The 17623-nt window shown below is 45.1% G+C and overlaps 1 protein-coding gene across 1 annotated transcript; it reads right to left on the reverse strand.

Moving 5' to 3' along the window:
• Nucleotides 1–7442: 7442 nt before the first annotated feature.
• Nucleotides 7443–11461, reverse strand: LOC142777439 (uncharacterized). The gene is made up of 2 exons (XM_075881856.1): nt 10806–11461; nt 7443–8051 (listed from the first exon to the last, which is right to left on the reverse strand). The coding sequence occupies exons 1-2, from the start codon at nt 10859–10861 to the stop codon at nt 7712–7714; spliced, it is 396 nt and encodes a 131-aa protein (XP_075737971.1). The 5' UTR covers nt 10862–11461; the 3' UTR covers nt 7443–7711.
• Between the last annotated feature and the right edge of the window lie 6162 nt (nt 11462–17623).

Here is a 17623-nt window from a genome sequence, read left to right on the forward strand (position 1 = left end):
ACACCCGACACGGCAACCCGAGCATAACGTCGTTTGCAAATGGAAGCGCAATGATATACATAAGGCGGGAAATACCTCACGTCACCTTACCAGTGCAAGACCTCTGTTCCAACTTACTGGAAGTCGCTGCTGTGCAAGTGTGCCTGGGAAACCGAAAACTGAGTGTGGTATCGGTGTACTTAAGCCCACGAAAAAAGGTCTCTATGGATACTTTCCTAAAGGACCTCTGCACTCGATGTCCCGCTCTTCGAATAATCTGTGGTGATTTTAACGCGCACCATCCACTCTGGGGAGATAAGAGTGTAGATTTTCGAAGCAAGGAACTTCGAGCAGCTGCAGATGCTGCCGACTTATGTGTGGCGAACGATGGTAAACCTACATTTTTCAGGCCACCAGATTCATGGAGTGCAATAGATCTTGTACTTCACTCCATGGACCTTCTGGTATCATAGACCACGGCTCCAGACAAGATGGGCAGCGATTATTTCCCCATCTTCACCAATATCCTGGGATTTCGAACTGCTGGTCGACAGTTCTGAAATGTAACACGCTGGGACACCTACAGAGAAGTGTTGGAAAAATCCACTGGTGAGCTGTTCGCAGATATGTTGCAAAGCAAGCGATCAGCAACTTCATTGCTGAAACTGCCCGACCATTTTCCTGCTCCTGACTTGAAATTGAAGAACCTCTGCGCAGCACGTAGACGAGCGGAGCGGGAAATAATGAAAACAAAAGGAAATCCGTCTGCGAAAACCGAATATAACAGGATAAACGCTGCGATTCATCGCCATACAAAAAAATTACGACGAAATCAATGGGCCGCTTTCTGTGAGAGTTTATCAACGTTTACGCCCTTGACAAAGATATGGGCAGTAATAAATAGTCTTTCTGGGAAGATCCGAACACACAGGCCATTCGAAGCACTCGCTTTGAAACAAGGGATAGATTTGCAAACCCTTGCAGAGGATTTCGCAGACGTGTACATATCTGGTAGACCAGTAGGAGCGGCGATTCCTCTGTCACCCCAGTTTTTTCACACAATGGATACGCCATTCACCTTCCGAGAGCTGGATATGGCACTTAGCAAATCAAGAAGACGCTGTGCCGTGGGTCCCGATTTGATCAGCAATCAAATGCTGACAAATCTACCATATGAGCGAAAAAGGGCCCTTTTGGACATATTTAATCATGTCTGGAGCACGGGAGAGATCCCATTTGTTTGGAAGACAGCATGGGTGGTGCCAGTCCTAAAGTCCGGAAAGGATCCTGCGAGCCTCGCGTCATATCGACCGGTATCTCTTACATCATGCGTATCTAAGTTGATGGAAAGATTAATATATACAAGATTAACTTGGTACCTTGAACAAGGAAGACGATGGCCACCGTGTACGACCGGATTTCGCCCACGACTGAGTGCCCAGGACAGTGTTTTGGGCCTATTAAGCCATATTGAAAACCACCGCGCCAGCGGACTCTCGACACTCGCCGTCTTCATGGACGTTGCCAAGGCATATGATTGTGTGCTTCAGGCAGGCACCGTGAACGGGCTCCAAGCCATGCGGGTGTCGGGAAATGCTCTTCGGTTCGTACATGAATTTCTCAGAGACCGCTGTGTCCGTGTTAAGCTTGGAAATGTAACGAGCGAAGAGAGACGCGTTTCCCTCGGCGTCCCACAAGGAAGTGTTCTATCTCCTTTGCTTTTTAACGCTGCCATGGCCAGGCTTCCCGACACTCTGCACTCAGCTCTGAAAGCAGTTAAAATATCCATCTACGCCGATGACATCTGCATTTTGATCTCAGGGTACCAGCACAAACGTTTGGCCCGGATAGCACAGAGCGCTATTTCAATCATTGAGCGTCACTTGTTGACACTTAGCCTATCTTTATCAGCGGAAAAGTTGGCCTTCATGCTCTTCCAGGGAGCGCGACGGAAGTCAACACGTCTGTCGCTGAATATTCGAGGCCACTCAATTCGTTGTGCAACAAGTGTCCGTTTCCTGGGCATTACCATCGACAATAAGCTATTATGGTGACGTGCGGTTGATGGTATAGTCACTGCATCAGTGCAAAGGATCAACGCTCTTCGTCGCATGGCAGGGGTCCGTTGGGGCAACAATCATATGTCCATGCTTAAATTGAATGATGCGCTTATAACAAGCCGTATTCTTTATCAGCTGCCCCTGATATCACCATCACCAAGCCAGTTCGAACGCCTAGAGGCAGTGCACAGAAAGGGTCTTCGCTTGGCGATGGGAGTCCCTCAGACGGCTTCAAATACGAAGGTCACCAATGAAGCCGAGTCTCTTCCGCTCCGCCTTTTGGCGTCTCAGGCCTTATTGACGCAGCTGTCAAGACTGGGCGAGTCCTTCGCAGGCACGGCGCTTCTCCGGCGGAAAGAACTGGCTCACATTTCAACGCGGCACTAAACACATTTCAATATTTAGGTTTGAAACTGCCTACGGTGCCCTATGGACCCGCCATGGTCTTTTGTGGATGTTGCGTGCAACTACAGCGTACCCAATCTACCAGCGAAGCGCAGCATTCCAGCCGCGGAAGCAAAATTTCTTGCGCTGGACCACTTGAGCACCATGTACCGCGGCCACCTACAAGTGTACAACGACGGATCAGTGTGCACACAGACGGATAGCTGCGCAGCGGCTTTCTGCATACCCAGCCTGGGCGTGTCATGGTCGGGCCGCCTGGATCACGTAGTTTTGTCCACAACGGTAGAGAGCGCTGCAATTACGGCGGCTTTGCGAAAACTGCGATCCTTTTCTGCACGAGATGTTGTAGTGCTGACGGACTCCAAAGCGGCGCTACAAAGACTGCACGTGGCCTACCTCAAGAAAAGTTCACCAGGCAATCTCTGGCACTAATCAAACACCTAAATGGCAAGAGTTTCAATATAAAGTTCCAGTGGATCCCATCCCACGTTGGCATTGAGGGCAATGAAAAGGCTGATGCCCTTGCATGCGAAGCACGTACATCGTTTCCAAAAGTAAGAACTCCCAAGACTTACCAGAACAACAAAGATGTGATACGCAATCATTTCAAGGCGATCTACTAGTTTCCACACCAAGCATGTGTAATTCATGGACTTTCTCGTGAAGAAGCGACGCTGTTGTACCGCATTAGAACCGGCTCCGCATACACCCCGGCCTGGTCATTCAAGACTGGGAGATACGCTTCCCCGTTCTGTGCCTTCTGTGGTGACATCGGGGATGTTGAACATTTCATTTGGCTTTGCCCACAGTTTGATGCGCAAAGAGCAGCGATGATCCGCACCTTGCGAAAAGGCTGTCATAGGCACCGGACAGTTGATGACATCATCTTTCCTGAAGGACCCGCGGCAACTAGGAGGAACGTGCAACGAACTTTGTTGGTCTTCCTGCGAGACACTGGGCTGTCTGACACGTGGTGACATTTTCCAAATTCAGGAGATGCTCAGGCGGAACAATTGCCGGCCATGCAGGCCAGGCTAACCCCGCCTGCTGCAACACCACCACCAACACCACCTAAGACCTTGATTGCATAAGTCATAAAAAATAATGGTGGCCGATGCCTTCACGTGCATTGAGGCTTCACGGAGAACACTGTGGCATCAAAGTGAAAACTGCGCGCACTTTGTTTTGATGTCACGCTCACGGCAAGTCACTTGATTCTCTACCGTGTAATCTTCGTAGCTCATATATTACGAAGTGAATAGAAAACACTGGTTTTTAGTTCCAATACATGCTTTGCAGCTCGCCGCCACAATTCTGACAGGTATATTTTGTTATAATCCACAAGGTAACGTGAAATATTTGCAACAAAAAACGACTGATGCGCGCGCGGGCACGAGGAAGGGCATCTTGAAAGTGACCGCAGTGCCGCCACATCCGGATGAATTCTCCCTCGCTCTCCGGCACGCCGATGCTAACACCTTTCCTTCTAGCCACCGTACACTGATGTCATATAACAGTGACATCAGTAGTTTATAGGCTGGTGATGCAGATGGTAAAGGAAAGACTACAGAAATGGGTGGAGAATAAGAGGGGGCTGGGTGAACTACAAAATGGGTTCCGTCAATGAAGGAGGTTGGAGGACAATCTGTTTTTATTGATGCAGTGTATTGAAATAGTGGAAAAATAACACAGGCCCCTAAGGCTGGCATTTCTAGATATCAAGGGAGCTCACGATAGTGTGATTCAAGAAGACTTGTGGGGAATACTGGACACACTAGATGTGGAAGATGGAATAACTAATCTTCTAAAGGATACCTCTAAAAGTAACAAGGTAGTTATCAAATGGGAAGAACAGGTACCTGAACTTATTAAAAATCAACGCGGGCTTCGACAGGGGTGTCCCTTGTCATTTTTGTTATTTGTGCTGTATCTACAGGGACTAGGAGCTAAATTAAAGGAGAGTCGACTTCAGCTTCGGCCTCTCTTTTTCCAAGCAAGGAAAACATATTTAACAGTCATTACCAGCATTAATGTATGCAGATGATATAGTAATAATAGCCAACAACAAGGAAGATCTGCAGGGATTTGACAGACATCTGTGGTAATGAGGTAGATAGGTTAAATTTGAACTTCAGCAGGGAAAAATCGGTAATCATGACCTTTAATGATAACAAAGGCAGTGAGCATAAGATACAGGAAGTCAAGCTAGAAATAGTGCATAAATACAAATATTTGGGCGTATGGATAAATAACGGGGGAAAGTATCAAATGGAGCACGAAAGGTACGTAATGACTAAGGGCAATAGGAATGCAGCTGTATTAAAAAATAGGGCACTGTGGAACTTCGATAGGTATGACGTCGTGAGAGGGATTTGGAAAGGTGTCATGGTCTCACATTTGATGTTTGGCGATGCAGTCTTGTGCATGAAATCAGATGTTCAAGCAAGATTGGAAATTAAACAACGTGGCATAGGTACACTTGCTTTGGGCGCACATGGGAATACCCCAATTCAGGTGGTATGGGTGACATGGGATGGACATCATTTGAGTGCAAGGAAGCTAGCAGCAAGTTAGAATTTGAGGTGCGATTGAGAAAAATAGAAGAGGAGCGTTGGGCTAGGAAAGTTTTCAGCTACATAAAAAATGTTGATAGTGAATGGAGGAAGCGAACTCAAAAATTGTCAAGCAAGTATATAGATAACAGCAGCATACCAAGCCAAAAAGAAACATCGGTTAAGAAGAAGGTGAAGGAAACAAAGAGGGACATGTGGAAGATTGGAATGCTTATGAAATCATCGCTGGAGACCTACTGAACTTTCATGCAGGAAATTGCAAAAGAAAGAATACAGGATAATTCTAAGGGTGGTTCTCTGCTGTTCGAGGCCAGAACAGGAGTATTGCGGACCAAGACTTACCGAGCCTAATACAAAGGCACAGACACGATATGTAGTGCGTGTGGAGAGGAAGAGGAAACTACTGAACATTTGATAATGTTTTTTAAAGGGTTCCACCCAATAGTCTAAGATAATGTCATGGAATTTTTCAAAGCATTGGTGTTAAGGGACAGTGAAGGCAAAATAGACTTTAAACGGGTGAAAATACCCTGGAGGAGGCTAACTGATTGGTGGCTACAATCAAGACGCGAGTGAAATTCAATCCTTAAGCACATAGTGATATTACTTAATTTTAAGGCTAGGTGGCATGAGCCACCACCCGATATAAAGGGCACAACCAGATATATTCATTCATTCATTCATTCATTCATTCATTCATCCATCCATCCAAAACAGGTTCAGCCGGTTCAACGGTCACAAGCCCCAGCTTCAGCGAAGTAGTGGTGGGAGTGGGAGGGGACAAAGCAGGCGACGTCAAGGGTGCAAGTAACCTTGTTAATCGTTGTTATGGGATTTTGTAATTTATTGTGTCTATAATTATGATTTTGAAGGCTTAAAACAGTGTTTTACCTGCCTGCCTTTGGCGCCTAAAACACACTTTTTAGTCCCTAAAAATCCAGCCTCTAGTAATGACGAAGGATAAGAGCAATATAGCTTTAATGAAAAATAGGGCAGTGTGGAACTACAATATGTATGATGTGAGAGGAACTTGGAAAGGTGTAATGGTCCCGGGTTTGACGTTTGTCAATGCGGTCTTGTGTATGAAATCGGAGGTTCAAGCAAGATTGGAAATTAAACGTGGCATAGGTAGACTTGCTTTGAGAGCGCAATTGAATACTCCAAATCAGGGGGTACAGGTTACACGAGATGTACATCGTTTGAGTGCAAGGAAGCTAGCAGCAAGATAAATTTGGATAACGAGCGATTGAGCAAAATGGGAAAGGAGCATTGGGCTGGGAATTTTTTCAACTACTTGTACATGAAGAATGTTACTACTAAGTGTATAAAGCGAACTCAAAAATTTTCAAGCAAGCATTTAGACAATAGCAGAATACCAAGTTAAAAGAAAACATTTGTTAGGAAGCAGGTGAAGGAAACAGAGAGGGACATGCAGAAAATTGGAATGCTTACGAAAGCATCACTGGAGACCTATTGAACTTTCAAGAAAAAAATGTGAAATAAAAGATCTACCACTTACCGCTGGGGATGGGCATCTCGTAGGGGGGGGGGGTGACTATCGTGTTTTCAGCATTACCAGCAAGATGGCGCAATGAGCGCGCGTCACCACATCGTGATGGCGTGCGCTCTCATCTCCCACACGTACTCGTTCGGCCTGTGCTCACGGTAGGGAGGGTCATGCGTCTTTGCTGGCCTTTGGCTTTCACCGGAGCAATTCTGTTGTAGTTATTGGGCGCACATAGGTCACTGCAATCGTTGCACGGTCTCCGTTTGCGAAAAGAGCGCACTTTTCAGACACAGTGAAGTAACAAATGGGACGCTTATTCGCTTTCATCTGTACCTGTATGTTTCGTGCGTTTTTGGCACGTGAGAAACGTGGGGAACGTTTTGATCTGCTTGCCATTTTGAGCGTGACATTCCATTTTCTTGCTATCGCGTTGTTTTGCCTTTGCAGCAAAGCTGTGACTTTTATTTCAGAGTTCCTTCATTCTTCATGATGGTGTAAAAAATTTTTAAAAAATATTTAGTTCTAAATATCAAGTTTAAAAATTAATAGGTCGATATTGCAAAACGTCAAACTTCACTCCTTCAAGGCTTGGAGCAACAGGAACTTCGGTGAATGTTCACGGGTGCTACGACCTGGCAGCGGAATTCAAATTCTAATTATGCTTTCCTTTTTTAAAAGAGAGTGGTGTAGTGCAATGAAGGTTTTACATAAATTTTATACTTCACCTATGTTCGCTGCCATTTTTTATGTGCATACCTCAGTGATTACAATCTCCACTTAGCAGGACTTCTGACATCATGAAGTTATAATGAAACTGCATTCGAACTTTAGGTATTATTTATTTAAATAAATAAATAAATAAGTAAATAAACTATGCAAAAGTGACAAAAATGCCTCAATAAAACAAGACCACTGGAATAAAACAATAATGCAAATTTATTTGAACACACTGTACTAAAAACTGTAGTGCACTAAAAATTGTAGTAGTAATACTTTTCATGAAGAATATTCATACATAACATCACATCACTGCCGTAAACTGTGCAATGACTGGGGCTTACAATCCTTGCTGTCATGAAAATAAAAATATCACAGTAACATTATACTATTCAGGTACTTTGAACTTATGCACTGTATTTAAACACAGGCATTTGATCTGCATTAAAGAGCTTCAAGAAAAAAGAGAGCTACAAATGACTGCAGATGTGACCTTGTAACTGTACATTTTTTCTATCAGTCCAATCGCCTTTTTTTTGTTGTTGTTGTACTCCTCCCTCTTTCTTCAGTTGCATAACTGATTCAGCATTGACTAGCTCCTTTGCCTCCACTTTCATTTCAGTTGCTGGCTGCTGCGCTGATGCCTCTTTTCCTTGAGCACTTCCTTCTTGCTTTTCTTCTGAAGCTGCTTCTTGAACCCCTGGCTCTTCCTTGACTTGTACCGCTGCTCCTTGTGGCCCTGGCTTTCCCTTCACCTGCAGTGCAGGTTCGTCCTTTGGTTCAGCATTCAAAGGAGACTGGCTTCGTGTGCTGCACAAGATCAAAGCAGTTAAGAGGTTTCAGCAAGGATCATAACTAAAAGTAGGGCTATGTATTTACTTGACACCTTTTCTAGACCAAAACTAGTGAAAAACCAATTAACCTAATATGGCCCATACAGGAACTACTGGTTGCATTTCATCTAAAGTTTACATAATTATCAAACTACAGTACACAAAAACAGATGCAAATTTTTATAGAGTTACATTTAATTCTTCAGCGGTTATAATACTGTACTTTCAAAAGTACGCTGGGCTCATGACATAACATAACGTTGAGCAAGCAAAGCTAGGCTTTTCCCAAACTAATACCAAAGTTACCTTGGCATGTAAAGCTTGTTGAAGCACCAACGGTTCTTGCAAAGCATGACGACACACTTTTCGCAGCACCATTTCTTTCTTTTATGACAGATGGTACACCTTAACAAGCTTCTTGTGCAAATAACCGTACGGATAGAGGGTAATAGCAAGCACACCGGGCACTGGCGATCACTCGATAGTTTTGTTGGGTATAACAACGCACAGGTAGTGTTTTGCTAAAGATGATAGTCTTTCTTGGAGACCTCCGACGCAAAAATTTTGGTATGTCTCTCTGTCCGTACATTTGTCCATTTGTCCGGCCTTAACGTACCCCTAATGACACCAAATTGTACCCCAAACGGCGAACCCCATCCACAGCGCCCACCAATATTGCTCCAAAATTAGCGGTCATACTTGTTTGATTGTCAATTAAAAAGTGATTATTGGGCAAATCTGAGGCACCATAACACGTCAGTATTCTGTTTGTGTGCCTTTATACGAGAAAAGGCATACAGAAGTAATTCTAAGGACTGTAGCGTTTATCACACTGCGGTGATAATGCAACGCCTGCATGAAAAGGCAGGCATTTCCAACGTTTCAAACATATGGCGGGGCTTCTGGAAGATCGCGATTCTGCTGCCGCCCGCATGCGCACCAAATCCACCGGAACAGTGATGCCATCAAGGTGTTCTAATTTGAAGCAATTTTTGAAGCAGTGAAATTTTCATTTCGGAGCACTTTGGAGCAGCAAAATTTTAATTTTGAAGTACTTTAGAGCAGCAAAATTTTTCATTTTGGAGCAATCTTGAGCCACTAGCTTCATAACTTGGCGGAGAAGCAAGTTGCATTTACATTCAAGGGCATGAATATTTATTTTGGGGCTCTTGTCTCCTGTGAAGAGATAAAAATATTTCTTCATTTCAAATATTTTGGAGCACTCCCTATTTTAGTTGATGATGCAAGAATAATGGCATCATTATGTTGGCCATTCTGAAAAAATTTGTTCAGTAATTATTTTCGTAGCAAATAAACAATATAATGGTTGAATAAAATTGTACTTCATGAAACAATATTCTATACACCTATGTGGTTATCAGTATATATGATAGAAAAATGCTGTGACGTACAACACTAGAGATACACACAGTCGCAACTGCATTTCCCTTTGACTCCAAGGATATAGAAAGGTTATTTTTCTTCACAACTGATTATACTGCCGGGCTTAACATGACGTCACTTAGCTAGTCTCATAAAGCCAAGCTCTTTCGGTACTCTGTGTGCTGAAACTACAAGATTTAGCAAACTTTGTTTTCATTTTGCAGCGATGTTTTATGTGGCTAGGGCATTCTGTATATACTCCAAAATCCCACTGTTCTAGAAAGCAGTGCATAAAGAAGAAAAAAGCTTACAGGGTACCTTATGCATATGCCTAAGACGACTAGAAGGCAAGAAAAATTCTGTTTTTAATGCGATAGCTGTTACAAGGAAATTCTTGACCGGTCTTTACTATTGCCAGGGGCGTAGGTAAAATTAATTGGTGGGGCGGTGCACGTTAATCTGAAGCGGGGAGCATGCAAAGGGTAACATTGAACTATATATACGCCATGGCAAAAAATATTTCGGAGGGGGGGAAGGGGAGCATGTTCCCGAAGTTCCCCCTTTCCACCTGCCTGGCTATGCCACGGGCTGTCGTCAGCTTGTTTTGTGTAATATTCAAATCAATATCACCCCCCCCCCCCGCATCGTGTGTTTTACAAGAGGGCAAAAGCGCGCGAGCAGGGGTGACGGACGCAGGTAAAGCAGAGATAAAAAAAGTCGCAGTTTCTCCGCAATTAAGGGCGAAGCAATGAGTGCAGTAGCAACAACTTGGAATGTAACGCTGAGAACGGCAAGCAGATCGAAACGTGCAGCGCGCTGCTGATGCACAAATGACTCACGAAAACAATATACACAAGACTTGAGTGAAATAACACGTTTATCGCTCAACACTTAACACGCTGTTTAAACATAAACGACGCACGAAACGTAGTGACGAGTATAAATAAGTGCAAGCTAACAAGTGTCCCAGTTGTTTAACTTCGCTGTGTATGAAAAGCGCACTTTTTTCACAAACAGGGCCTGAGCAGCCAGTGAAGCGGCATTTGTGTTGTGCCCGGTAACTAACGCAATTGTACCGATGAAAGCCGAAGGCACACGATTCTCCCCATTGAAGGATAAGCGCGCAAGCACAAGTATCTACCCCTCCCCCCTCCCCAATCGCGGGACAAAGTACACGTGGGAAATAAGCGCGCATCGTTACGAGGTGGGCGCCAAGCGCGGGCAGCCTTTTTTTTCTCTTCTGAGCTTTCATATATATAGATACGTATACAATTATGATGAATGGGGGTGGCGACGGCAAAAAACCAGTCGAGACTGTCTGGACAATTGAATAAAAGAGCCGACCTACCTCCTTTGCACAGAGTGCAGATGCAATAGCATAACCATGTGTGCCAGGCGTGCCATCGATTGTTACTAAAACAAAGAGGAACGTGCTGGCCATCTTTAAAAAGCCGGAAGGAACTAGCAACGCAAGGGGGTAGGGGGGGCGTTGTTATGAACTTTGGGTGCAATCACAGGCACTCATGATTGTGCCGCGGCTAGCATGTGCATCAAATCTACCGGCAGCATGATGGCGAATGGGAGAGCTGTCACTGAGCATTTCAATGGCAATAAATTTAGCGACGTGTGCGAGTGGTGGCAAAAAGCATTCATATGATGAAAACACGGCTGCTGCGATACGGCCATGTGCTCTGGGTGTCACGAGCTGTCGAGAAATGGCCAAGTTTGTGTAAAAATTTCGCGGCAATCCGAAGAAAGTTCCTTTTTCTTAAGGGGCAGTACTCGCAAAAACTTCGTTAAAGCGGAAATACCCAGGAAAAGTATTCGTTGTGACGAGACAATTTTTACCTTGTTTTCTATGGGCGGCTGATGGGGAATCGAAAATCATTCGTTGTGGCAAAAATTTCATTGTAGAGGAATTCGTTATAGCAGGATTCAACTGTATAGACCAGAGCATGTTTATCTCGTACCCACGCACCTAGGCTCTCGCCACATATCTCTCGCACCTAGACAACCATTTTGTTCTGAACTGCCAAAGAAACGTACAGTTAAACCTGGATATAATGAAATCAATAAATTTGCAAAAAATTTATAAAGAAAATTTAGTTTAGTTAAATGTAGGTACAGTACGAAAATTCGGAAATTAAATGCACATATTAAACAAATGGGGGACTGAAGGCAGAGCTAACCCTAAACACTTATTTTACAATAAAAAACTGCACTAGCAATTATATGGACACTCTCAGCGGGTTTTTGCTGTTGCTGCCATGTTCCATGATAAGTCCGAATCGGTAACATGCCCCCGTGCATCGTAACTTTCATGAGCGAGTAAAAGCGCGGGAGCGCTGCTGAAGTGGAAATCAAATGAGTCGGCCCATCCTATCGCCTAGATAGTACATAACACATACCTGCCAAGTTCAAGGATTCTGAATCCGGGAGATTTCTGCAACGGGGGGGGGGGGCACAAAAAAAGAACATACAAACAAACAAAAAAACATAGCAGAAAAACCAAAGAGGGTGGAAAGGGGGTATCAATCACAAGCGCCAACAACAACGCTGTGGTTTTATAGTGGCTAGGAGTCGCCGAACACACGAGGGTAGAGTTTTTCGCTAAGGTGAGAGTCTCAAAGGATCAACACAACTAGCAGAATCGATTTCAGTTAAAACAACTCGCGTATGTCTTCCTGGGACACACGTGAACGGACGGGACGGCGCAGCTGGCTGCCGCAAAAGCGCGGGTCAAAGCTTTGCTCACAACTAGATTCTTTTGGCAGGAACGCCAAAACGCGTCTGGCCCCTTTTTATTGCAATAGCAATCATATGGACAGTCCAGGCGTTTTTTTTTTTTTTTGCCGGTGCCACCACCACCATCCTTCACCGTATATGTATACGTATTTGTATATATGAACACTCAAAGAAAAAAAGCCGCTCGCGCTCGCCGCCGAGCTTGTCGCGATGCGCCGACACTTGCTTACCTCTCGCCTGTACTTTGCCCCATGGATGGATACCTGTGCAATCATGTGCCTTCGGCTTTCACTGAAACGAAAGCTTTAGTTGCCGGGGCCACAAAGGTCACGTCGGTCTCTGCACAGGCCCCTTTTACGAAAACAGCGCGCTTTTCATACAGCGAGCTATAACAACTGGGACACTTGTTAGTTTGTACTCATCTGTACCTGTGATTACGTATCGTGCATAGTTTTTGTTTAAACAGAGCGACCGGTAAACACTGTTAGTTCGCTCTTGTCCTGCGAGTATCAGTTTCGTGCGTCATTTGTGTGCGAGCAGCGCGCTGCACCTTTCGGTCTCTTTGCCGTTTTGAGCGTTACATTCCAAGTCGTTGCTGTCTCATTTATTGCTTCGCCCTTGCGGCGAAACTGTAACTTTTTTTTATTTTTTACGTATTTACTGCCTTTAACCTACCGCTGCGCGCCTTCTGGCCTCATAGATCGCTATCGCGTCGCCGCGACCATGGTTTCGTGCGCGGCTGTAGCGGCAAACGGTAGTTAATTTTACAATTCCCATGCGCCTTCAAAACTAAGTCGTTTTATGCCATCTATGATAGCATCTGCCGCAGAGTTTCCGTAAAGCAGCGTTGCTTTGACTGGTTGGGCGCACACTTTCGGGGTTCTGTCAGTTACGTCGTCGCCATACATGATCGTGTCAAGAGCGACCGCGGTTTCGTCCACAGCGGTTGTGGCGACGACAATCACACGCACTGTAAAAGACAGCGCATGCGTTGGTCGCACGCGTACTTTCGAAGCTTCGAGTACGCTGCTCTCGGCCTTCCTTCGACGGTTTTCGTACTAAAGTACGTATCGCTCACCGCGATTAGGAAATGTGTTCGGAGTGTTCGAATCGAGGCCCAATGAACATTGTAGAATTTGGCTTGGGGATTTTCAAGAATTCGTATCAGCCACGGTTTCGTATCACTGAGATTATACTGTTCGTTTACATTAACGCATCTTAAACTCATAATAAAAGGGGGTAGGTTCGAAAAGCCTGGGGCCGATTGAATGTCAATGCGGTCAGATCACGCACAGAAATTTCGATTTCCAGGAAATTTTCATGACAACCATACAACTAAAAAAACGGCAGAAATCCGGGAGTCTCCTGACCAATCCGGGAGACTTGGCAGGTATAATAACATCTCTCGCGCAACCCGTCTTGAACGAGCATGAAACAACACAGGAGCTGGGGAGGGGGGGGGATCATTTTAGTAGCAATAACGAACTTAAATTTTAAGGGCGGTTGCGATCGCTGGTGCCCTAGCTATCTAGGCGGGTATCAGTGCGGTATCAACGCGAAAAGACTGTGTGAAAATAGCACTTCTCCCTGGAGCGGCCGTATTTGCTTACACCAGCATTTTGTAGGAGTTTCACTTTATCGGATCCAAAAGAGTTCGCTGCCAGCCTTACTTCTTATAACATTAGTTTTTCGCTATCAATTTCATTGCATTGTATTCAACGCGCCGTCGTCTAGCCAGAACTAATTAGCTAATCGTGAAAGCTACCAGCCTGCGAACGCACACCGAGGATCAAGACAGAAGCGCGTGACAAGTCGACCTCCGAATATCCGTCGTCACCGTACTCTCGAAGGGTTTCTATCAGCGCCTAATTTGACATCCCGTCGGTGGTGACGACATGGTTTTCTAAAATTAAGAAAAGCCAGTTTTGCCGCAAGGGCGAAGCAATGAATGCGATAGCAACTTGGAATGTAATGCTGAGAACAGCAAGCATGTCGACGAGTGCAGCGCACTGCTCACGCACAAATTACGCACGAAAACAACATACATAGGACCAGAGCAAACTAACGTTTACCGCTTTAGACTTAACACGCTGGTTAAACAAAAATGAGGCACGAAACGTAATTCCAAGTACAGATATGAGCGCAAACTAACAAGTGCCCCAGTTCTTACTTCGCTGTGTGTGCATAGCACACTCTTTTCGCAAACAGCGCCTGTTCAGCACAGCGAGCAAAGGGCTCTTCGTGCACCGGGCGACTAAACGTGATTGCTCCAGTTGAAAGCACGCGATTTTCCCCACCAAAGAATAAGGGCACGCTCAAGCATCTAAACCCCCTCCCCCTTTCCAGTGCAAAGTATGCGTGAGAGAGAAGCGCGCGTCCGCGCATTGTGATGAGCTGGGAGCCAATCGCGAGCGGCTTTTAAAAAAATTTTTGAGTTTTCATATATAGATACTTATACATATACGATGAATGACATCGACGGAGGCAAAATACCAGCCGAGACTGTCCATATAATTGCTGTTTCAATCAAAAAAGGAACTCTGATTGACGTCGGTTGCCACACTATGCACGCACAGTGAAACTATGCACCCGCGCACGGCATCGAAAATAAAGAGCGAATGACACGGACACAGATACCACGGAAAACTATTTGGTAAAGCACCCTCCTTATGCAGTGCGGCCCCACATATGTGACGCTAACTGAAATCCTGGCACTGCCTACGCACAAAAATAGTTTGCCTTTTTTTGTGTTTTGGTTCAAGGGGGGGGGGGGGCACAACCGCGCAAGCTCCAACGGCGGCGAGAACAGCGGCAACGCTGGCTTGTGGCGTGCAGGCCCACCTGCCCAGCCTGCCCGCCCCGCGCTCACCTGCGCGCAATAATGAGTGATTCTCGCCCTTGCCAGGTCCACCGCTGCCGCATCACGCTTCGTCGCCGGCAGGGCAGCCGCGGAAGCTGCATGCTCGTACTAAAGGGCCAAACTGAGGTGCATAATTTCTAGATTGTTGTGGGGAAAATTCGTTATATCAATGTTGTCTCCCACTGTTACTTTTTTTACATAGAGGTCGCAAATATATGTGCTTTTATGGAGCAACGACAAGGAATATAAACTTTGTTATATCGAAAAATTCGTTATATGGAGGTTCGTTATAAGCAGCTTTAACTTGTATACCTCACGTAAACATGGCACGTGGTGTCTCTGTGTCTCTAAAGTACGAAAAAGCGCCTATTCACGCAGCTCTTGCTTCGTGATGTCCTCTGGACACCACTAGGCCTCTTTAGACATGAAAACAATCAGTGAAAGATGAAGATGTTACTCGGCATTGTCTGTGAAGATTATAGCACGACGCAGGAATTGTGCCAGTGGGGTGTTTCCAGATTGCACAGATTTCCATCTGCTATGAAAAACGTCGAGCTCGACCGCTAGTGGACAATTGCAATCAACACGAAAAACTATGAGCCCGATAAAAGAATACGAGTAAATATACTTACTGCGTGTATTGAAGCATGACACCAGCTATTTAACTTCGCAGCAGTAATTTCGGTGCAGTATGTCTGTAGTGTGCTAGACCAAATCATTGCCACACTCTTTCGCAGGCCGCATGTCAAAAATACGAGATATTAGGCAGTTTTGAATAATGTACGCTAAGTTAGAGGGTACTGTGGGTGTAGCATTTGCGTTCATTACTCAATATTAGCCCACAAGAGATGAGTGTTGTATGCATGTGCAACGCTATTCAAAATTACCCTATTACAAATTATGCGTGCATGCACACACTTTGCACGTTGAGTACAAATGTAACCATGGACTATCGCGATGCTAAGAAACATGCGTGCGTTTCGACTCAGTCCAACTGCTACATGCTCTGACTGTCGGTAGGCAAATCTGTGCTGCCAGGCGGCGTCACCGCAGCAGTATAAAATCGTACTCTGGCTGGCACTTTGCCACCACATGTGTGTTCCGAGTGCCAGGCATGATTGGCTAATAGTAAACACATGCGGTGCATGGCGCAAGCTGGAGCAGGCTTCTAGTGCTACGGTGACGCCAGCTGAAGGCACAAGTTTTGTCTAGTGACAGTCGAAGCATACACCAGTTCGACTAAGTCGAAAACCACACTTTCCGCTGTTTCAATCGCGATAGTATGCACCTGATAAAGTTGCTTCCATAAACAACAATGCAGGTGCTGTAGATACTCTGGACTGTCAAGGAAAGTCTTCTCGATGTTTCACAAGAAAAGGGCACAAATTAGCAGGCGTGGAAAAGCGCGAAGCATGCTTACAGTGGAACTCAGGTTGGGAAGTTTCACTTGAATTAAAGAGTGTCTGCTGGCACAGCAGTTCAGGGTGTTGCTTCGCCATGCTTACGACAGATGGTGTGACGTGCTGCCGAAGTATGGTAGCACACAGTGAACTCGCTGTGTTATGGTGTATAATTCAAGTAGTTCGGTGAAACATAGCCATAACAAAACTGCTATTGAGCACAGTTAATACGGGAGCTAAGACGCCATTTCATCCCCAAATTTCTCCAAGCCCGCAGGCTGCACCAAAGTTCATGACTGGGCAACCTTCACTCAGTTGTTCCTTTCTCCTTGGGCTATAACTAGAGCCAAAGGCAAAAACCCTTTTCCTGCTAGTCTAGACTAACCCTATGTCAATGCCACTCCATACGAACTGTTGTACCGAAACACCTTTGGATTGCAAGACCTGAACACAAATGTCCTTTGTGACATCAGTAGATGGGGACATTGTGATCGAGACATGACTGGTTCTGGCAGTAGTGGTGCTGGCAAAAAAGTGAGGAATGCAAAGGAGTGAAGCACAGGTTATCGGCCCCTAGTGACAAATTCCAGCCACTAACACAATTGCTTTATTCCACAACAAAAGGCAAAACCTCATAATGAAAAATTTACAGCGATCGCACGATGTCATACGTGGTTTTTAGTAAGGTGCAGTTATGCCAAGCTGTTGAGATACAAATAGATTTTCTTGAGAAAGGGTGCACATAGTGCTACCTGAGCAGAAAAGAAGCTCAAAAGAAAACTAAATTAGGGAATACTTGCACTAAGCTGAAATTTCGGCACAGCTTGGAGCAGCAAAGGCAGCTTCGCAGAGTGAAGTGGCACAGTACAGGAGTGGAAACTCCTGTAATAGCCCCGAAAAGTTGATGTGGCACCTCCTTGCGGAAGGGCAGAATAAAGTTGCAGCATGGAATCTTTTGGTTCCCGTCATGTCGCACCATTAAAATGCCCTCTTTTAACACTGCTTGTGTTGATTTTTTGCTCGTCTCGAGCTACACATGAATGACAAAAACTGCAGCGAAAATGATTCTGGTGAAAGAAAGAGACTATAAATCCATTTGTGCAATTGAAAATTTTCCCCATAATTCGTCGCATATACTACGAAAGCAGTGATGCCGCTTGC

This window comes from Rhipicephalus microplus, chromosome X, assembly GCF_043290135.1.
Source record: "Rhipicephalus microplus isolate Deutch F79 chromosome X, USDA_Rmic, whole genome shotgun sequence".
In the NCBI taxonomy this organism is placed as follows: domain Eukaryota; kingdom Metazoa; phylum Arthropoda; class Arachnida; order Ixodida; family Ixodidae; genus Rhipicephalus; species Rhipicephalus microplus.

What these genes read in the sequence shown, in the direction of transcription:
- LOC142777439 (XM_075881856.1), bottom strand. Translation starts at nt 10,861, where the DNA reads ATGGCACGCCTGGCACACATGGTTATGCTATTGCATCTGCACTCTGTG. An exon ending in CTGCACTCTGTGCAAAGGAG is followed by an intron (nt 8,052 to 10,805) that starts GTAGGTCGGCTC and finishes GATCTTGTGCAG; the next exon opens with CACACGAAGCCAGTCTCCTT.